This window comes from Polypterus senegalus, chromosome 13, assembly GCF_016835505.1.
Source record: "Polypterus senegalus isolate Bchr_013 chromosome 13, ASM1683550v1, whole genome shotgun sequence".
Taxonomy (NCBI): domain Eukaryota; kingdom Metazoa; phylum Chordata; class Cladistia; order Polypteriformes; family Polypteridae; genus Polypterus; species Polypterus senegalus.
The window spans coordinates 135,803,829-135,826,896 of record NC_053166.1 but is presented as its reverse complement, the minus strand read 5'-3'; the positions used below and the strand labels follow the sequence as shown (position 1 = coordinate 135,826,896).

Genomic DNA, 23,068 nt, shown 5'->3' with positions numbered 1-23,068 from the left:
GTGGTCTTAAAATGTGTATTTACAGTGGATATAGAAAGGATTCAGACCCCTTCACTTTTAGTCATCCATCTACACTGAATTGCTCATAATGACAAAGTGAAAACATGTTTTCAGAAAGGTTTGCAAATGTATTAAAAATAATAAAGTAATGTCTTTCCTTTATGTATGCATTCAGACATTTTGCTGTGGTACTCTTGATTGTACGCAGGTGCTTCCTATTTGCTTCATTTTCCTTGAGATGTGTCGGGAACTTGACTGGATCCAACTATGACAAGGAAGTCTCTGTAGACCCCAGTGATCAAATTTTGGTGAGTCACAGATCAGGGCAAGGGTATAAAGACATTTCTAAAGCTTTTAGTGTTCCCATGAGCACAGTGGCCTCAATGATTGTGAAATGGAAGAAGTTTGGGAACACCAGGGACCTCATGTATAAATGGTGCATACACACAAAAATGTTGCTTACGAATGTTTCCATGTTCAAATCGCGATGTGTAAAACCTGAACTTGGCTTAAAGCCACGCACATTTTCACAGTAGTTCAAACCCTGGCATACGCAAATTCTCCGCTCGGTTTTGCAAACTGGTGGCACCCAGCGTCAAAATAGTACTACTGTTCCAGTGTGGTTTCCCTTTCTTTTTCAGATCCACATCCCTGATGCGTCTTTATGCAATTAACTGCATACTGTTTATTAGTTTAATGCATCTGATTGTAATTAATTAGTAACAATATAATGGTCCAAAGATTGGTCAAACTATTCTAAATACTATAGATGCTTTAGCATTGTTACTCTCACTGCACCTTCTTCTTCTTCTTCTTTCAGCTGCTGTTAGGAGTTGCCACAACAGATCATGTTTTTCCATATTACTCTCACTGCACCACTCAGAGTATTTATATCACTGTATCTGAGTGGGGAACCACAGCTCTACAGCAGCTGATTGGAAAGAGAATTATCGGTATACAGCATCAAGCACACGCTGCCTTAACCATGGTGTCTATTGAACTGCTCTCACACGGCAAACACTTCAGAGCTTTTCCTCGCGGTTTAGAAACAGTTTCATCCCAAGAACTATAAATGCACTCAATCAGACCATCAAGTGCTCCTTGTAGAATGCTTTGTACTTATAAGTACAATTACCTCACTGTAAACTTGCGATAATTATAATATTGCACAACCTGAGCCACTTTATAAAGCACGTATTTACATATGATGACAATATAATTTTTAAGATGAAATGCAGCAAAATATGTTTATTAAATTATACAGATAAAACTTAAAATATAAAAAAAATATATAAAATAAGCTTTCATATGACACTCAGACGCTGGACTCGACTTTTCATGGCGACTTTGATATGTGACAACTTTTTTATTTCGGGTACTGTGCGACTTTGTGAACTTGAGCTTTCGAGTTTCTCTGACACTCTATCAACTTCCTTTAGTTGTTTATACCACTGTTTAAACCAACAAATAGTACATTTTTCCTTGCCTCAGCTTGGTATTCGCTGAACGTCTTCTATTTCCCCCTGTGTTTTTGCCATTGCCTTTTCACAGAATGCTGAGCTTAAGGGCAATTTATATTGATTTGCATATTCAAAGTGGTGTAATTCTGGGAGGAGACAGGGCGGGACAACAGGCGCATGCACATGTGTTACTTTTCACGCTCACCGGGATTTATGTAGCGGAAGAATGTGGAAGTTGGTGTTCACACAGATTTATGTATCTGAATTTTTTTGTGCGTACGTACATTTCCGCTTTCGTTCGTACACCATGTTATAGTGTGAATTCTTCGCACGGCGTTATGCATGAGGCCCCAGGACTGCTCCTAGAGTTGGCCATCTGACCAAACTGAATTACTGGTCAAGCAGGGTTTTGGTTAGGTAGATGGCCAAGAACTCAATGGTCACCCTAACAGAGCTTCAGAAGACTTCTGCTGAGAACTGAGGGAAGAATTCAAGCAACCTAATACAGAGAAGTCCTTAAAAAAAACATGCTCCAGAGTGCATGTGACCTCAGACTGAGGTGACAGTTCACCTTTCAACATGGGAATGACCTGACAAGTTTCTTATTGTCTTTGAGTGGCTCAGCTGAAACCCAGAAATAAACTCCATAGAACTTTACAGACGCCTCCTATCCAATGTAATGGAGCTTGAGAGGATCTGCCAGAAAAAATGGGAGAAGTGGCCCAAATGCAGGTATGGAAAGCTAGTAGAGACTTATCCAAGAAGACTCAAAGCTGAAAATGCTGCCAAAGGGACTTCTACAGACTGCTAAATTAAGGGTCTGAATATTTATATGAATAAGATATCAGTTTTTGATTTTTAAAAAATTTGCAAATCTTTCTGATAATTTACTTTGTCATTACGGGTGACTGAGTGTAGATTGGGCAAAAATGGCATATATACTCATTTAAATCTACAACACAATAAAATATGGAGAAAGTGAAGGGGTCTGAATGCTTTCCAAATCCACTGAACCCCAAAGCCTTTCAGTTAGACTGGCTAGCGATGACAATCTGGCCCCTGTGGGTAGGATCTACATGTACAGTACTTATATGATGAGCCGGCACTTGGTCCAAGGCTGTATATCACCTTGTGCCCAGTGCTGTCAGGATAGGGGCCGGCCTTCTATAAACCTGAATTGGATTAAGTAGGTTTAAGAATGATATTATTGCAAAGAATATCTCATGATTTCCCTTTGTTACAAAAAGTATAACTGTAGTAAATATGGGTTTGGAAAAAATCAAACAGAACAGAACAGAAAGCATTTAAAGTAACACTTTAGGTATTGCAAACGTGCTTCTCTTACCCATTTACTCTTATGTAATAAGACTATAACAAAAGTCTTAATTATGCTTATAAGGCATCAGTAAATAGGTTCTTCATCTGTGGAGTGAGGTATTTTAGATGCTGGTTAAATTCACTGGTCTTACACTGAAGTATACAATATCAAGAGAAATATGTCTCACTTAAGCTACCTCTGAAAACTCCAAAGTGAAGATATTTTAGTAAGGCACATTACTAAGATGAACAACCACTTTACTGATGCTATGTAAGTCTTTGTTAATGTCTTGATACATAACAGAAAATGAGTAATGGATACATTTTTGCAATACCTAAACTAAATTGTTAACACAGTGGCAAATTGTACATTGATTGCAAGATTTAGGCCACACATTAAAGCTTTTTTAATCTGATGATAAACAATATACTCCAAGAATAAAAATGTTTGCCCCTTCTTTTCATTGTAAATCTTTTGTTTTCTTCAGTTGTTTTTGTTTAAAAAACATATAACGTATTTCTTTCAAAAACATTAAAGATTGAAACATTGAAGACATTTTTGGATGTACCTTCTTAATGACAATATACTTAATAGGTATGTTAAGGCTTATAAAACTATCAGAATTGCTGGTAGAATATAGAATTGCTTAAATAGTAATGGGTATATTTATTTTTCCTTTTCTTCTTTTACAGGAGAAGACAAAGGAGTTGGCAGAAAAGCAATCTCAGCAGTATGCATACTTTTTATTCAATTTGTGTACCGGCAATAAATTCCTTACTGGCGGGATGAAGGGCTTATTTTGGAGGGTTTCATGATGGGCTCTTTGTTCACAGTCCAAGGACTGACATCACATTTTAAATCAGAAATTTAAATAAAAACAATTAGTCAATGCATTTGAGGTCTTAATTACATTTTTTATTTATAAAAGATACACAATACTAAAAAACAGCTGATTTCCCTTAAGGCTACTTCAGCTAAAATGGTTAGAGGAGAATAATTTCAAGAATATAACCCTCCTAATTACTGAACATTATATCTTTCCCAGTAGAACGAGAAAGAAGCTTTTCTAGTGGTACACACTAGCAAGGCAGATTGATTTTCATAGCAAACTGCCAAAAAGATACACACAGAAAAAGCTATGTGTACCTAAAAGGATGTTTTTTGGGATGTTGTGTTACCTAACCTCATCCTGGAAATTCTATTAGACAATGGGAGTAAATTAATCATTTAATTGGATGTATCAGAAGCCTTGTATGACAAGCTAAGTGCTTTTCTGTACTCAAAAATGTTTTGTTTTTTCTTCTATGGGCTAATATTCTGGGCAGGCAGCGTGGCATTGTGGTTAAGGTTTTAGACTTCAAACCCTGAGGTTGTGGATTCAAATCCTGCTACTGACATTGACTGACCTTGAGCATGACACTTTGCCTGCCTGTGCCCTAATAGGAAAAATGAAAAAATGTAACCAATTGTATCTGAAATGTTGTAAGTGGCCTTGGATAAAGACATCATTTAAATAATATTATTAGTTCACCGGTGGTGCTTACTCTTCAATGTCTCAATATACAATTGTCCATTCCTGCATTAGATCCATTCCTGCTTTTCCTGGTGACTTGGATTTTATTGATGGCCATTTCAAAACACAGTTTTACAGGAAAGTATGTTCTTTTGGGGTGGCATGGTTGCGCAGTGGTAGTGCTGCTGCCTCGCAGTTAGGAGACTTGGGTTCACTTTCTGGGTCCTCCCTCCGTGGAGTTTGCATGTTCTCCCTGTGTCTGCGTGGGTTTCCTCCCACAGTCCAAAGACATGCAGGTTAGGTGCATTGGCGATCCTAAATTGTCCCTGATGTGTGTGTGTGTGTGCGCCCTGCGGTGGGCTGGCGCCCTGCCTGGGGTTTTTATTCCTGCCTGTGTTGGCTGGGATTGGCTCCAGCAGACCCCCACGACCATGTAGTTAGGATATAGCGGGTTGGATAATGGATGGATGGTATATTCTTTTGAATTGAAACAGGTAATCGGTATGAATATTGTGAAATCTGAGGATACCTGTATATTGTAATCATTATTAGATGGATATGATTTTCATTGGTTTACGTCATTTACTCAAGTATAGTATTTCTTTTTTGTGTTTTTCATAAGCTGTATGTAGCTCATCATGCAAGGTTATTGTACGCTGTTGAGTAAACAAAAGGATGGTTCCTCAGTGTGATACCATCTGTCAAACATGGAGGAGGAAGGGTGATGGTCTGAGTCTCTTTTGCTGGATCCAGAATTATCTACTTGCTCATAATAGTATTTCATTTTTTTGCTAAACCAAGAAAACCATGTGTACACTTTAGCGCTGACTTAATACTACCATTTTCTTTGTCATTACTAGTGGTAACAAATGTATACTTAACTTTTTCTGCTTTGTAGTCAGGATCCTGCTTCTTTGTCCCTCCTAAGTATAACAGATTTGGTCCCAGATCTACAGCTTATTGTCTTTTGGATGGCAAACAGTATTGAAATCCTGTACTTCATACAGCAAAAGACTCCAGAATACATACAAGGCATTGAAGATGTCAAAGGTGAGATACTATATGAGAAGGATGCAAATCAAACATGAAATAATACACTAAGAGAAACTTGCACTGCTTTGAATTAATGTTCAAAAATGGCATATTTAGTTATTTTTAAAAATTGCACCATAAATAGCAAAATTCAATTCAGTGGCAATTTTATTAGTGGCAATATTTTACTTTAATTTATATGTGTATTCATTTACTTATAAAAAAATTGTTTAAAAATATTCACCTATAAATAGCAACAATTTTATCATTGGCTGTGTTGGTAATACTTTAATGTAGGTACTGCAAAAATACATCTATTACATCTATTCATCTTTATAACACTTAACAAAGATTCAGGAAAGAGTCTTTTCATCTCTGCAATGTGACCTACTAAAAAAACATCACTTTGGAGCGGTCTGAGGTGGCTTAACTGAAACACGTTGCTCTTGATATTACATATTAACAGTATTATGAGACCTGCGAGTCCTTCATGCTAACAAGTCATTTTACCGTCATGTCAATATGGCACACTGCACAGAGATGAATAACCGATCTACTGATGTTTTATATGTCTCAAGAAGACCAAAAGAAACCTTTGTAAATTTTACAGTACCTCAACTAAAGTGTTACTGATGTATTTTAAATAAACTTGTTTATGCATAAGTTATTTGTGAAAAAAAGCCCTATTTATATGTGTGTGTCCATTATTGATACTGTATGTACAAATCAACTATTTAAGTATTATTTCAAATTGTAGGGGCAGAGTTATGCTCAATTAACTTTTTCATTACAATGTCCATGATAATACATTAGTATTTTTCATTTCTTCAGCCGTCAGGCATTAGCATTACCATTTATCATGCATCAGTCCTTATATATTTTTTCGCACCTTTTTCTAAAGTTGAGACATATTTATTTGTGATTCATCTAAGGAAATGATAATCTATCTATCTATCTATCTATCTATCTATCTATCTATCTATCTATCTATCTATCTATCTATCTCCATTCATACATACAATATTTTAAAATCATTTTAATAAGATTTTGCTCAAAATTCATTTTGAGAAATGATTCTTCTTATGATAGATCAGGATTTGTATATTTTAACCTTGTCTGTCTTGTTTCATTTGTGTCTTTCTCATTCTCTTTTTGACACCTATTATTTGTCACCATTCTTTCATTATTTCTCATTTGCCACCTTTTGCTCCCCACTTCTCACTTTTTTCTCTGCACGTCATAAATCTCACTCATCACTTTTAGTTTTCACTTTGTATTCCTTACTGGAATTTAACTTGAGACGAATATGTTTTTTGTTGTAGATATCAAAGGTATAAAGCAAACCTTAGTTTGTTCCTAGAGGAATACAAGATGCAGTAGCACCTTTAGATAATCTAAAATAACTAATGGGAATAGTTTATGCCAGAAACAAGGCTGTAGTGTAAATAATTCACAAACAACATTGAAGCTATATTTTCTCCTGTTGTAGAGTATAAAAACACACTGAAATATGCTCTTGAGAAGTGCCATTTCAGAAAACCAAGTAGGAATTGGGCAATATTTTTATTGCATTTAATGTTTTTATAAAAGAAAAAAAAAATCACAATTTTATTATCACGTATACCACAATTATTAACTGTATAGTGTTTTATTTAAACCTCTAGCCCTCCATGTACTTTACAATGATGGTATCGTTCTAGTTATAGTTTTATGAAGGCAGCTCCATATTATATACTGAACATGTCATTTAAAACTGACAATATCACAAGGTTCAATGAAATTGAAGTATAATGATTATCATTAAATAGGAATGTTTACACATGATTCCTATTTATTTCATTCTCGTGTACAGTATGTAATATAACTAATCAATCAATGCAGAACCTCACAAAGTTTTTTCCAGCAAGAGATGGACGATGGAGAACTGCTCTAGCGTACCAGAATCAAATCTTATAGATGCTGGTGAACAACAGAGAATGATATTTTCAAAGTTTTAACACAAGATTTAATGTAAGCCCATTTGGGAGATGATTATAGTTTAAATTAAATCAGCAAAGTATTTAAGAGCTGCAGTCCTGTTGCCATTTTGATCGTTTAATTTTATTTTGCCATGTTTGAGTCAGTTTGAAGATTATTAATATCATTATAAGTATTATTGTTAGATTGTGTAGGTCATCAGACATTAAGACCAAACATCACTAGTATGTGAAAATAATATAAAGCGGTATAATCAGACAGTCTTATTGAGTCTTAGTGTCTGTAGGTCTGTATTGTTTAAAAAAATAAAGCTGTCTTCCACCTCATCCCCACATCCAATTTTGCCACCCTTGATGACCACCTAGTTTGCCTAAATGGTAGAGGCAGCCCTGACCTTCAGGTATGATGTTTTTGAGTTCATTTTCTGCATTAATTATTCTCCTGTCTTAGCTAAGGAAGGTCAGGACGTGTGATCATTAATTTTAAAATGAAGATTGGCTCTGAGGACTGCATTGATTGGCCCAAAATGATGTGGGGATGTTAAATTAGCTGCGCTTGCTCATATCACTTGAACAGTGGAATACGTTTTTTTTTAAATGATCATTTACATTTCATACCAAATGACTACAAGATTTTCAGCTGAGTTTTACTACCATTTAAGTTAAATAATATTCTAATATGTACAATTAAGGAAAAACTTTAGCAGGGCGGCACGGTGGTGCAGTGGTAGCGCTGCTGCCTCGCAGTTAGGAGACTTGGGTTCGCTTCCCGGGTCCTCCCTGCGAGGAGTTTGCATGTTCTCCCCATGTCTGCGTGGGTTTCCGTCCAAAGTCATGCAAGTTAGGTGCATTGGCGATCCTAGTGTGTGCTGGGTGTGTTCTGCAGGTTTGTTCCTGCCTTGCACCCTGTGCTGGCTGGGATCGGCTCCAGGGGGACCCTGTAGTTAGGATATAGCGGGTTGGAAAATGACTGACTGACTGACTGCTATTAGCAGAATGTGCCAGTAAAAAAGAGTTTAAAAATGTCTTTAGAAGGAGAATTCACTGAAGGCATTTTTTGTTATGGTTCACAATAATTTTATGAGTAGCAAATGCTTTGTTAGGAGAAGGTCTTGTAGAGCTAATAAATAGAGACAGCTTGTAGTCTTGATAATGCAGTTATCCTCCAGAGGCTTAATAGGGATTCACCCTAATGGTGCCCTTGCAGCGTGCTTCTTTAAACCAAAAGCACACTTGAAGTCAGTGTAGCTCAGTAGAGCAACAGTGTGATTATGCAGTGGCTACTGTCGCTTGTTGGGTCTCATAATGGCTGTTTATAGATAGATAGATAGATAGGAAAGTTAGTATATTATAGATAGATAGATAGATAGATAGATAGATAGATAGATAGATAGATAGATAGATAGATAGATAGATAGATAGATACTTTATTAATCCCAAGGGGAAATTCACATATTCAATGATGTTTTGACAATATTGAACTTTTTCTTTTAAATGTGCAGACATTATAAACAAATTGCAGATGAATGAAGTGTTTTTTGGCTGATATAATGAATCAATACAGAAGTTGCTATTAGACTTCAAAAAGGAGAAGCTCATGACCTTTTTTATATGGGAATGGTTTTGGAAGTTTGTCTTTTGTGGGAGTCTAAGACAAGGGTCCATCAAAGTTTTAAATGTAGGAGAAGTTAGTGATAGCATAAAGGAGGACAGGAGTTTAGTGTCTTCCTTTGCTTTCTTTTTTGACAAATGTTGCCCTCAACATTTTGCTGTTAAAAAGGACCTGATCAATATATAGTATGTGATAATGAGTGGGTAGAAAAATGGAAACGTCTTTATACTGGGTGATGTTTTATTATAGGTGGGAATTTAGCTGATCACAAAAGAAGAGCAATGATTGTAAGTTGGAAGGTTTTCTTTTGCTGTCTGTGTTTTGTGTGAAGGCCATATATTACTTTCCATTCCTGTCCTAAGCGATAATTAAGACAAACAACTACTGCTATTTCCTGTGACACTGATGAAATAATAATACATTAAAACTCTATTCAATGTAATTTAATAATAAAATACCTGTTGTGACTAATTTTAATTGATTAGGTTTGCCATATTTGTTAAGCATGGCCTGTTTGTCATTTACAATTAACTGTAATGCTTTTCTTCAGATTAAGGGCTAAACAGATTATTGTTAGAACTAATTAATTGACTCCTTAATGTATTCAAGTATGCATTTTATGAAACTTCATTATTCTCTTTAATGTTGCAAGGCAAGCCAGGACTCATCCCAGAAACCTTAGGTGAAATTAAGCAATCCCATTCATGTTTGTTAATCAGTTTAAATCTTCACAAAAAAAAAAGAAAAACAATTTACAGGAACATAACAAAGTGATTAATGATGAAGAGCAGTGCATAACAAAATGGTTAGACTTGAAGGGGAGAGCTACAAGGCACCAGGTAACATGGCCTGTACAGTGACAGAATACTGATGCAAAATCAAAGCATACAGTATGTGCCATGTAGGACAAAACCTTGAAATAACAGTTTTTCAAATAAATGCAAAGAATTGCTGTTCTATATCCACTGCATAGCTGAAACAAGTCTTTCCATTCAGTCTAATGTTGTATTAGGTTCTACCTAGTCATGCCAGTAACAAGAAGGCAGCTTGTCTGCTTTGAGAGGCATGAAGAGACTTTCTGTAGTCCACAATAGTTACACCCGATAGAAATTTTGTGCAAATATGATGTCCTTTCATTGCTTCCTTGTTTCACAAATGGTCATTTACCAATGACAGTTCTTCACTAAGCATAGCATGGTGGTGTTGCATTTAACACTGCTGCTTCACAGCCCAGTCATTGTCTGTGTAGAGTGTGCAAGTTCTGCAACTCTACCTTTGGTCTGCTTATGATTTGTTTTGTTCCACATACCACTTATTGTCATATATTCTGGTCTTTTTATACAAATAATTTTAGTTAAGGATGCTTTTTTACATAGAGGATTCTATTTTTATGTTTTGTTTAATGCTTCAATTTGAATTGAACAAGTTTTGTTTTTTAAAAATTTTGTTTTCAGTAGTAGTGTTATATGACCAATTCATTTGCGCTAATGATATCATAGCGCTATCCCTTGGTGGATGCATGTATCGAATCTCTGAAGAACTTAGCGTTAGTTATTATTCATTTCAAGTAGGCCCTAGCATCAGACTCTGATTTTTGCTTTACTCTCGTTTTGGTTTTTCAATCCATTTATCTTTACAATATATTTGCCTGCCATTTTGACTGGGATTCTGGTGCGTTCTGCATCTCCTGGTCTATTCCTTTTCACAGTAATATTGAGCCTGAGTTCTCAAGACACAGATTAGGTTAACTGGCGAGTGTAAATTGTCATTTTGTGAGCGAGTATGTTGTTGAGTGGATTGATACTGTGAACAGGGGTGCTGAATGCGCCCCTAGAAAACATGGATGCTCCTCCAAAACCCCCTCTTAAATGCTGAAACAATGGGAATAAATACAGTTTACCTCCTCTATGCTCCCTTACTTGCAGCTGCTCCATCGTGTGATATGCTCCTCGCGTGGTGCTTTGCATACTTAAAAGCAAGAACAGCACCTGTCCTTTTTGGCTGATTGCTTTGTTTCTCTCTCCTCCCCCAGACATCCTCTGCTCCTGTTGGGGGTCCCACTCCCGTTGTGCACCCCTATGATGTTTGTCTATTCTTTTAATTTAGAACTAACTACATATGGAGCTCATTTTACTTCTGAAATAGACATGCTTGTTTGAAGTGTTTGAACAAAGTTCCTGTTTCTACAATCTCCTGTGTTTCTGTGCAATTCTGTGACCCAAGCGTGGCAATAACCATTTATGGTTGGCTCCCGTTTTTTCCCATTGTTGCTGACACAATCCCTAGCTTCCAAAAATTCTTAAAATGAAAGAGTCGTATTAAGTGGATGCATCAAAATTTTTGTCTAGCCTGTAGATATCTGTTCAATATTTATATGATACAGACATGACTGTAGCTGTGTAAGAGTAGCAGTATAAACAGTCCTTTAACATTTGTCTTTCATCAGCCAATAGGAACATGTTTCTACATCTCTAAGTTAATGCTTATGATTTTGAGGTGAAAAACACAGGTGATGCAATGAAAATTTGGTGATGAGAAAACGTCTCATGTGTTTAGAGTAATCTCTGAGGGAACTTTGTCAAACTTGATCCACAAAGTAAAACTGTTGAAACTACACGATATGTTGATCTTGAACTAAATCTGTTCCGTCCACCTTCAGTTACAGATAGCTGTGACCTTCGTGTAGAGCGTTTCAATCCCAGGTAGACTTATCACTAGCAGATTTAGCCTAAGGAGATGAGACACTAGAAGTCTCATCAACATGAAGTTTAAAAATAAAGTAGGGAAATGGTAAACAACTTTGATTGATAAGTAGTACAGATTTATAATAATTTCTGTGTCATAGTTAAGTGAAACAGAAAGTTAAAGTATGGATTTTGTAAGAATTTTCTTTTTGCATTTAAACAAAATATAATAATAGAAAAATATGTGTAGCTTAGTGGTGATAATAAATTCTTCACTTAAAGACTACTTTTTGATTTGCTTTTGTATTGATGTACATTCCTGTCTATATTTCTAGATGTAACTGTTGACCCATTTCTTTCCCAAAAATGTGGTACAAAAGAGAGGTGAAGGAAGATCAGTACCTCATATGTTGGCTTTAGTTGCTTTTGTTGCCTGTGCTTATGATGTCCAGGTGTTTGACTTTTTTGCTATATTTTGAGCATGTCTTATCTTCTGCTTAGTCTCACAAAACCTGTCCTTGCTATTTAAAGGCAAAAGAGCTGAAGATTCCTAGATTTAAATCCTGCCTTGGTCACAGTACAAAGTACAAAGACGTGTACTGAATTAATTGTCCCAAAGTCTTCTAGTGTTTTTGATTGTATTTCAGTGAGTGTCATGATGTGTTAGTGTTCACTGCAACCCTGAATTGGGTAAGTGGGCTCAGTAAATGGGTAGATGTAGGAACAGTTATGTGCAGCAGCTTCAGCTTTGTATGCTAATTTGTCTTTTACTTGTGGAATAGAGTTAATAAACTATGCATTAAAATTATGGGAAATTAGCACTAATGAACTGTAAAAAATGATTTATGTCTCATTTCCACCCATTGACAGAGCTTGTGTAATCTGCATCTGCGACAGACAACAGACAGAAACTAACACTGGAAGGACAGCCAGTCCATTACAGTGCACTGTTCTCAAGTATTTGTCAAAAATCTTCTTTTATTTATGATTGTACTCTTTTTTTGTTATGAATATTCTTTCTGTCACTTTAATGCAGGATGCAGGTTTTGATTTTTTTTCCGTTGCATATTTCTAAAATCATGCTGAAGACTGTACTTTGGAAAATCATGTATTCCAGTTGAAAATTATAATTTCTATTATAGAAATAATAATAATAATAATAATAATAATAATAATAATAATAATAATAATAATATATATAACGTTGTTTAACAATGTTTGTGTAGGAGCCCAACTGCTAAAACTACAAATTTTGCTCTTGCTTTAAAATTATGATAAATGTTACTTACAGTGGAGTTGGTGTTTCTTATTTTTAAAAGCTGGTTGTTCAGGATTGTTTTTTTCAGGTAGGAATTTGCTTGTCTGCTTGTGTCAATTTTCCAAAGAAGTTATGTCATTCTAGATAGTTTTATAGAGTGGAAAAGTAGGGAATAAATCTTCATCAAATGTGATACATATCAGCATGCCAAACATTTAAAAATGTCATTTAGCCTACATTAAATATCTTACAGATGCAGGGTTAAAATTCTCAGTGGCATTCTGCTTATAAATAAAGAAACATGTGTAATGTAGAAAAAAGGCCAAAAAGAATTGGTGCCCAGCAGCCAAAGAGTGATGATCTAAGATAGTGACTGCTGAAATGCACAATTACAAATTGTTTTACCCTGCGAGGATGACAGGTTCCAGATCTTCATAAAAGATACTGTCTATAACAAATACCCTAAAAGGAAAATAAATGAGCTTCAAATATAATTCAGGCAGCATCATAAAATTAGAAGTCCGACATCCATGTCACATTTTTTACAGTCTTCTGAGTAGGCGATTTTTAGAATACTTCGACGTTTACTTATTTTAAAAGTACCTAAGAATTCAACAATTTGTTTTTGATATTTGTTCATTATTATGGGGATTCGACTTTTTTTTGTATAGCAGAAGTGCTAGGAACGTGCTAATAATGAAATGGAAGCACTGCTCTGAGATGGTAAAATGCTAGCTTTGTGCGAGGCCTTTGAAAGAAATATCTTGAATGCCGACATTAAACAGGTATTACATCAGAATGGATAGGAGTATACCATTCCAATCTATTTTAAGCTACCAGTTAATCAACAAATAATACTTTAATGACAGACTGACATTATGTGGAAACTTTGAACATTGTGTCATAAATCAGCAAAATGGATACCAAGTAGAAATTGTTGAGTATGTTTAAATAAAGTATATTGGCATAGACTAAGTCGTGTGTAAATTGCAGTCACGGGTTAGCTTTGTTTATAATTAATTTTTTATTAAAAGAAGAAATTCGAAGCAATGAGGTTAAGAGCAATAATTATGAAGAGCTGCAATCAGCAGACATTATAGTGGTGGGCAACTATAAAGCACACAAACATTGTTGGACTTTTGTGTTTGGGTGTCTCATCTCATAATAAATTTTGGAACAGATATTTGGTATATAACATTCCAGCTGGACATCGGACCATGGTATGTTTTATTTAATAATGAATGTATACCTTACAGATCAGTCAGAATTACAAAACTGAATTTTATTCAGATTAAATGCCCCTTACCTAACTGATCTAGAGTGCATAGAAAGAAAAAGATTTAATTTGAAGTAGTTACTCATAGATAATGATACAGTCTATCCAAAAGGTTAACAATGATACAGCATATTAATTTCTCTGAGGACAATTTTTTTAAAAAATGACTGCCAAATACTACAAAAATTTTGAACAGTGCATTGATTTTTTTATATATTTTATGCAAATAGGACACTCCTTTTCCATTATGTTTTGGTCAGTGGTCTTCTATGAATAATGAAGCTAAAGATATTTTAAGCTGATGTGAGACTGTGTCTAAGTGTAAGTGTGCTGTGTAATGGCTGGCATCTCATCCAGGGCTCCAGCTCATCATCCTGTGTTGGAAATCAGCAGGTTTACAAAGTTATTTGCATGATTTAGATTGTCCTGGGACCTCTCTGCCTGGAGTTTGCATGTTCTTCCTGTGTCATTGTGGATTTCCTTCCACATTTCAGAGACATGCAGGGCAAGCAGATTGGCACTGCTAAACTGGCCCTAGTGTGGGTGTGGGTGTGTGTGCTCTCGCCCTGCAATGGTCTGCTGCCCTGTCCAGGGATTGTTCTTGCCTTCCACACTTCTCTGCTCTGGATACAGAGGGTTTGAAAGATGGATGGATGGATGGGTTGACAATCCAATAGAGCAAGATGGTTTGCAAGCAGTTAAGTGTAAGTTCTGACATTGAATTGTTCATTAATGTCCCATTGGGACAGCCTCTACTATCATCTCACCGCTTTGCTACATTAAATGCAGCCCCATGACTATGTCCTGATTTAAGCACTCGCTCCAAGATTAAAACTTAGCTTTGCTATACTGTATCTTTTATTAAGAACAATGCATTTGATCATTAGAAGTTGACCTCCCTAACCTTTTGGGTAGAATGATAACAAAATTACACAGCAGTTAACTGTTCAATGACTTTGGACCATTCCAGTGGGAACCCTGTACTATATTGAAAACAATACAACACATTATTTAATGTTCTATACCTTGTGAATTTAAAGCTGTTTTTTTTTTTTACATTTTTTTAAACATAAAGTCAAATCTGATGACTGCAGCACATTTCTAGTATGCTTGGACAGTCAAGTGTTTACCACCATTTTTTTAATAACACTTATTAGATATTTGGGCACTGAAGACACAAGTGGTTGAGTTTAGCAAGTGGAATTTCCCCCCATTCATCCACTATTACAGGTCTTCAATAGCTGTATTTCGAACTTAATAATGTGATACACATTCTCAGCCAGAGACTGGTCAGTCCTGCACACAGGCCAGTCACGTACTCAAACTCTCTGCTTATGTAGCCATTCCCTTGTAATCCTGGCAGAATGTGGTTTGGTGTTGTCCTGCTGGAAAATTTGGGACATCCTTGGAAACAACAGGGTCTGGATGGCAGTATGTGTTGCTGTACATATCTTCTGCATTAATGGTGCCCTCACAGATGTGCAAGTCACCCTTGCCATGGGCATTGACACACTCCCAATGCATGACAGACGCTGGACTTGATAGTGATAACAGCTTGGATTGTCATTTACCACTTTAGCCCAAAGAATGTTTATTCAAAAAACTTTTTGAAATGCTGACTCATATGTTCCACTGTACTACTTTCTGCCTCAGTTGTGACAGAGCCCAGAGAAGTTGGCTGCATTTCTGGATAGTGTTGATGGGTAGCTTCTGTTTTGCACAGTAAAACCTTAACTTACATCTGTGGATACAGTGGTAAATGGTATTGACTGGCAAAGGCCCATGTCATGATATCCATTATGATATCCATGATCACTTTTACAAAACATGGCATATGAGGGTTTAGTGATCATACACGTTCAGAAATGGTTTTGGGTTTTGAGATTGGCCCTTTGCGCACTGAGATTTGATCAAATCTCTTGAGTCTCTTAATCATATTGTGTGCCGTAGAGGGTGAAATGTCCCAAATTATACCAACTGGTCTTTGGGGAACATTGTTCTCAAAGTGCTGAATTATTCACTGATGCATCGATTTTATCACGGAAGGGTTTCGAAATGACCCCATCCAAAAACATTAGACACCTTTATTGCAACACCCAGATGCTTTGTCAGTAGACCCACATATACTGTATGTCCCACACCCACAATCTTGTTCTCTTATCCTTGGGACCTGGAAGGAGACACAGACCACAGTCGCAATACACTTGTAGCTGGAACTATGGACTCCGACATCACCCAGGACTGACCGCAGCTGTGCTTCATTTTTCCTATTAGAGGACTTCTTGTCCTTCCTATATACCCCCAGGCGACGAGATTAAGGAGCAGGCAATAAACCTTTATTCAATCATTGCAGATATTTGTTTTTCTTTTCTTTTAACTATCCCTTTGACATCCTGTAAATGACTTTAAGCTACATTCTCTGTATGAAAATGTGCCATTGAAATAAATGTTTTTAACATTCCTAAATATTCTTAAAGTGCTGAAAAGGGAAAGCAAATAAAAAAAATGGGTGTGGCAAATTGATTAATACAACCTGAATATTTCAGAAGCTGTCACAGACGATGCTAGCTAGCACACCCAATTGGTTTGTGGCTTTGAGTCTCTTAAGGTTACATTTCTCGTCTGACTTTATGGATCTCCTTGGTTTCCCTTCTTACTGGTTCTTTTAAATCAATTCCTGCTTAAAGCTGACTTTTAAAAGCTTGTCAGGGCCAGTGTGAGATACCCCAAGCCCCTCTCTGCTTATACACATGTGGAAAGTCCAGAAAAGTGACCAGATTACCATTTAAGGTTCTGAACTTTTCATCTTGCTAGACTTTTCTGCAAAAGGTCTGTCTGCTTTTGTAAAAATAAACCTGCCTTCTGTCTGTACTAATACTTCCTCTCTCTGTGGTTAGCTAAACTACATTACTGATACTACAAGTTCAAGTCCTAATAAAAATAGTAAAAGTCACGCTTTTAAAAGCTTCACTTAATATCCAAAAATGCTTTTAACAAACAAACTTGGAATTAAAAAAAGAAAATAAAACACTTTTTAACATTAAAATTATATTATATTATATTATATTATATTATACATCTGTTAACAAATTGGTGAGCCTTTTACCCATCCTTGCTGTTGAAGGACTAGGCCTCTTTCAGATGTTCATCATATATTAGAACATGATTGCCTCGGCTGTTTCTCATCACCTTGTTATTTCAGCTTTTGACATCTACCTTGTAAAAAAATTTTGGAACATGGTGCAGACATGAATTCAAAATATATACAGTATATATCTTCAAAAATCAATGTAGTTGATATAGTAAAACATGAAATATCTTGTCTTTATATTGTTTTTGTTTGAAAACAAGTCAAAGTAAATTTACAAATTACTCCTTTTAGTTTTATTAGCATTTTCCGTAGTATCACAACGTTTTTGGAATTGGAGTAAAACTTTTGATAGCAGATAATAATCTGAAATTTTTGTGTTTATGGAGCTCCTAGATAGGTGGTTTTAAGGCTCACAAGATGGGAACAAGTAACTTGGAATCGGTTATAATGATTTGAGGTTGTGTTGAGGCTGTTCTATCCTTAAAAATTCTTTTTTGTTACGGAGGTAGTTTTGTATTAGGTGGCCTTCTAGTTTTGGGTAAGTGTAATCTAGAACATGTAGTTGGAGAATATGAGGGTATGCATTTAAATGTATACTGCATTTACAGAGTAAATACATTAAACATTATGATTTATGAGTACTCAAACCTTTCAATACAAGTACCTTTATAATAATGTAAATACTCATTTTCATCTTCCTTTTTATTGGCTTTAAATGTATTTTATTTTTACTTTTAGGGTCCAAAGAATCTCTTCTTTCCACCACAATATCCGCTAACGAAGAAGCCATGACAATTCTGGAAGAAGTCATAATGTACACATTCCAGCAATGTGTATATTACATTACAAAAGTATGTATGCACCTGGCCCAAACAGCAAACTCTCCTCTTTGAAATTCAAAGCATAAAAATAGAATTAGGCTGGTAATGAAAATATTATCTACAATTTTTTTCTGAATCTTTATGTTTTAAATAGCTTATATAATAGAAACTTGCTTTTGCTCTTCTTTAATGAAAACAGCAGATAATGTAGAGGATAATATGGTATGTTTTGTTAAATTAAGCAAAGAATTAACATAATAAAAATCCAAGTCTAATCTTGCAGCATCTTTTGGGCAAGATCAAGAGTCATGATATATTGAAAGAAAGATTGAGAGAATCCATAATATATTCATGTAGCCTCCCCTGGACTTCCAAACTCATGTCTTTGTTTTCTTTTAGTATCCTCTAGTGGGAAGAGAACAACAGACTCACAGCCCATCTGGCCCATTGTGTCAGCTATAATTGGTGTTATACAGCTTGCCTAATGTAAATTTTATGTACGCCTTTATGCCCAAGTCTAATCTCTGTCATGTGTAACACTGTTGCACAGTCAAGAAAGGTAGCCTCATAAATAAATGACAAAAGCACCAGTTATTAAAAAAGTGATAACTTTCAGCCAGTAAATTATTAAAATATGCAAGTACTCTGGGATCTTCAAGTTGGTTGTCAGAGTAATATATATATATAAATGAGAAATTTTAGACAAAATCAGAGGGTGCAGAATATAAGATGTTTAATAAATGAGAGGAGATCATACAATCCATCAAACTCTTTTGCTTGGCTTTAGCTAAGTTGTCAAGGTTTCTTCCTAAACTCAATGGCTATTTCAGATTTCTACAACTCACTGTGTGAAGAAGTGCCTTCTGATTTTGGTCTTGAACACACTTTCCCTTAATTTCCACCAGTGTTTTAAGCGTGTGAGTGATTCATTCACTGCAAGAACTCTGGTAGCTTGATTCTATTGAACTTGACCAATATTAGCACTTTTGAAATGCCCTGATTTGATATTACTGCTACTGCTTCTACTACAAGTGTTGTAGTAGTAACAAAATATTTCTTTTGTAAGCGGTTAAGATACAGACATGTCAAAGACAATATCATTGGACTTGTATTCATGCCCATACTAAAGAGTGTCTTGTATATGTTGCAGTGTACCCCGGTGGCACAGGTAATGAATTGTATAGTGCGGGATTTCTTGTGGGTTTTTCAACACTTACTACATCAGACATCCCAAGTCTGCTGGAAATCCAAATCTCCTACCTGACCCTTGCTAAATGATCAACGATTCCCTGAAAATCGCTGCCAGCTCACACATTTTTGTGCTGGCAACACTTCTTGTCAGAAAAATCATCAATGATTTATTTAATTTTATAGCTGAGATTCTTTTCAAACTGCAACCCAAAATCAATGTTTAGAAATTTGTACATAAAGTATGATTTATTAACTAGACTGGTGAGTTATATTAACTGTTCTGTATTTTGAAGATTTCTAGTTCAACTGTCAGCAAATTATTTAACTACATAGCTGTAAATAATTCAATCTTATTAAACACATGGGGTGTCTGCTAGTAAACAATGAACAAATGACTTCCTCTTCTCCAGATGTAGAAACAAACACAGAAACCTGTTTTCATTTATGATTTGTTAGATAAATAAATAAGTATAACATTCTACTTTTGGGCATGAAAGTTGGGCTGTTGTTATTATCTTGTTTAAAAGTACAAAGTGCTCCATCCAATTTGTCTTTTGTTCAATTTTGTTGCTGTTGATTCCATAACTGATGCAATGTAACAAATGTAGCAGTTATTTTTTTTATGAATAAACTTTGTCACTTTTTTGAATAGTAGACACATTTACAAAATATTAAGGCAGCTTAATAATCATTTAAATGAATGTCTTGCCTAATTTTTAAAGTGCCCTACTTGTACAATAAAAATGTCACTGTACTCCATATTCATTAAATTCTTCAATAAATAGGGAATTATTCACAAGCACTCTTGGACCTATTCACATTTTATTAATATATATAATTGAATTTTTATTGTTGTTAGCAGAAAATGTATAAAATGTCAAAGCAACCACAACAAAGACTACAAAAACAGAAAACTTATTCATAGTATTCAGAGATGGCACAGTGAGGTTGGTGCTGCATGCTAGATTGTTGGATGGCATATCATCACAGTGGTTCATGGTGATGCTTCACAGATCACTGTCCTAGGTTTCAAGCCACACTATGTTTCTGTCTGTATAAAGTTTGCATGTCCTTCCTCTGTCTGTGTGAAATTTCCTCCAGGTACTTTGATTTTCCTCTAACATCCCCAAAGATGTTGTGATTACGTTTATCGGCTCCTGTGGATGTGCTTGAGTGAGCTGTGCACTGGACTGCTTCCCCGTCCAGAGCTATTTTGTGCCTGGTACAACAAGGATAAGCTTCAGCCCTCCAAGACCCAGAATTAGAATGAAGCGGTTTTAAGACTATTCTCTTATGTTACGTTAGATTGGTTAGCAGCTGTAAATTGTGAATTTGTATATAATATGCAGCTGTGTCTTATTGAAATTTTCTGCCACCCCTAACTTGAATGGTGCATTTTAATTTCATTAAGTTAGGAATGGATTGATTATTCATTTGTCTTAATACTGTGTTTTTTGTTAGGAGCTGTGTTATCGACCTACAGTATATGGCTTTTGAGAATTGTGTGATCTGATCTTGGCTGACAGTCACCCAACAAACTCATTTTGTGGCATTCTAACCTCTTGTGCATCCTTCATCAGACCTCTGCCTTATTCAAAGGCTTTGATAAGCCCTACAGCCTTTTTGTTGCCAGTGTATAAACCAGTCTGACTACAAATATATCTTTGATTCTCAAGGCTGTTACTCTAGTACTATGTAAAATAAAGTCAGAGGGTAAGCCTGGTGCTGGATAGTCATCTGAATGTGTTGAATGTCTGATTGAGAAAAGAGCAAACAGGAATTACAGCAGGCACATTTAATCTGAAATTTTGTGAAACATCTTTTTGGGTTTGAGGTGTGCTAATTATATAAGTTCTAAAAGCAGTGGGTTCCTTCACCACCTGTTTAGAAGGTTTGATTGAATCAGACATACCCTGTTTATAATTAATTTAGAAAAAATTGTAAAAATGTCAATTGTCAGTTTTGGAGTTTGCGTACACATATACTTTGTTTTCATAATTTTTTTTATCTTTATCACGATGGCTACAATTTGGGTTTTTCATGGATGGTCACCTGAATGTTTTGCCTATTTCTGTATGGCCACAGCCATATAATTGACGGCTGCTGTGCTGGTTGCTAATTGGATGACAATGGAGATCACATGGAATGTTTTGTTATTGTGTCCGATGTATAAAAGATGGCAACACTCAGCTCCTTTCTTCTGTGTACTGCATCTCTTTCACACATACACCTCAAACTTTTTTTTGGTAGTATTAGCCAAAACTGTAAGCCCTTAGTGTAAGACTTTTTTGACTATGCATCATGACATTGGAGGTTTGGTTTGTGTTTCTGGTTTGTTAATTCAGTCCTCTCTGTATTGTGTCCTTTGCCTGGTTATCTGACTTTTTATACATCATGGCCCAAATTTGTTCATTAGCTGGTCATTCCCTTCCATGTGATGTGAGTGAAATCTTAACACAATTATGTGGAATAGTTTCCACTATTCCACATAACATAGCATAACATAGTGGGGTGCAGAAACCAGTTCTGGATTGAGCACAAGTCCATCTCAAGTCTGACTCATACAGACAAACACTTGCACTCACAATGGGCTAGTTTAGAGTAGCCAATTAATCCATTAAAATGTTCATGTTTTTGAGATGTCAGAGGAAAAGCAGAGTATCCAAAGAAAAATCTACACAGACATTGGAATGCTTTATTATCGTCATTGTAAAGCCTCCTGTTTACTTTCGGATTGGTTCATAACTTTACACATTTTTTATTCCCAATGCAGTCGTTATATGTTTGCTTGCCTGGATTGCTGGAGTGTAACCCCTTCTTGACTGAGGCCACTGACTCCTCCTGGAGAAGTTCTGCTAGTGTCCCTGAAGCGGTTCGAAAAGTGGTGTTGATCTACCAGACCACTCTAGACCTCCTGCAGCAGTATGAGGTGCACATGGAGGTCCAGTCCCAGATGTTTGCTTACTTGTTTTTCTTCACCAACGTGTCACTTTTCAATCAGCTTTTAGACAAAGGTAAGTTGTTTTCATTTAATGTGATTTATTCAGCTATGGCATCTGTGCAGCTTATATTTTCATTTTGTGATGACTGTTACAGATAAGATGATAAAACATTCAACATTATAACAAATAGTTCAACTATTGTACTACCTATTAGTACTTTTTCATTTCTACATATTTTGAAAATGTTTTATTGTGTTCATTCTAAATATTTACTAGCTTCTTTTTGTATGCCAGTAATGATTATTAGTGTTGCACTATTTGACATGTTTTTTTTTGTATACAAGGAACAAGAAACAAGTTTTAATTGTTATGTAAGTTCCAGTGCTTGAAGTTATTTACTTAATTAAAATTTAAAATATGCAAAACAACAACAAGACGGTTCATTTACACCTGCAGTTAGTTATTCAGACTGCACATGAATAATGCATATTTTCATAATATGATTTGATTTGATTATATAAAATTAAATATTTAGTTGTCATACAAATAGTTTAGTTTCTTTCTTTGTCACCAGTGTAATATTAATCTTAAGCAGTTGTATACTTTTAAATAAATTAAGTATGATTTACAAACAAACAAGAAACTGGCTTCTGGTAATCATGCACTGATTATCATCACACTGAGCTTTATTTAATTATAATTATTTTAGAACGCTAGACATTCTTCTGGTATATATGGACTTGCACTGTTCATTGAAATACATATGAGTAATTATGTACAGCAACTCTGTAGCAAATAGTTTGTGGTAAAAGTAAGTTAGAGGTGGATAACAAGGTCAGAAAATGGAGATGTTACAGATTAGGGACTGCATGAGAATGTCTTGTTCTAAATACA

At 35.5% G+C, this 23,068-nt stretch overlaps 1 protein-coding gene across 4 annotated transcripts in view; it reads left to right on the top strand.

Annotated features, from left to right (window-relative positions):
• radil (Ras association and DIL domains) overlaps window positions 1-23,068 on the top strand; it is a 101,062-nt gene that overhangs the window by 43,334 nt on the left and 34,660 nt on the right. For 3 of the 4 annotated variants that reach the window (XM_039774024.1, XM_039774023.1, XM_039774021.1), the window contains 4 exons: window positions 3,471-3,508; window positions 5,190-5,341; window positions 17,959-18,071; window positions 22,006-22,246. In XM_039774024.1, coding sequence (XP_039629958.1) covers window positions 3,471-3,508; window positions 5,190-5,341; window positions 17,959-18,071; window positions 22,006-22,246 — 544 coding nt within the window. The remainder of the gene's footprint in view (window positions 1-3,470; window positions 3,509-5,189; window positions 5,342-17,958; window positions 18,072-22,005; window positions 22,247-23,068) is intronic. The other variant, XM_039774022.1, reaches the window with a different exon arrangement.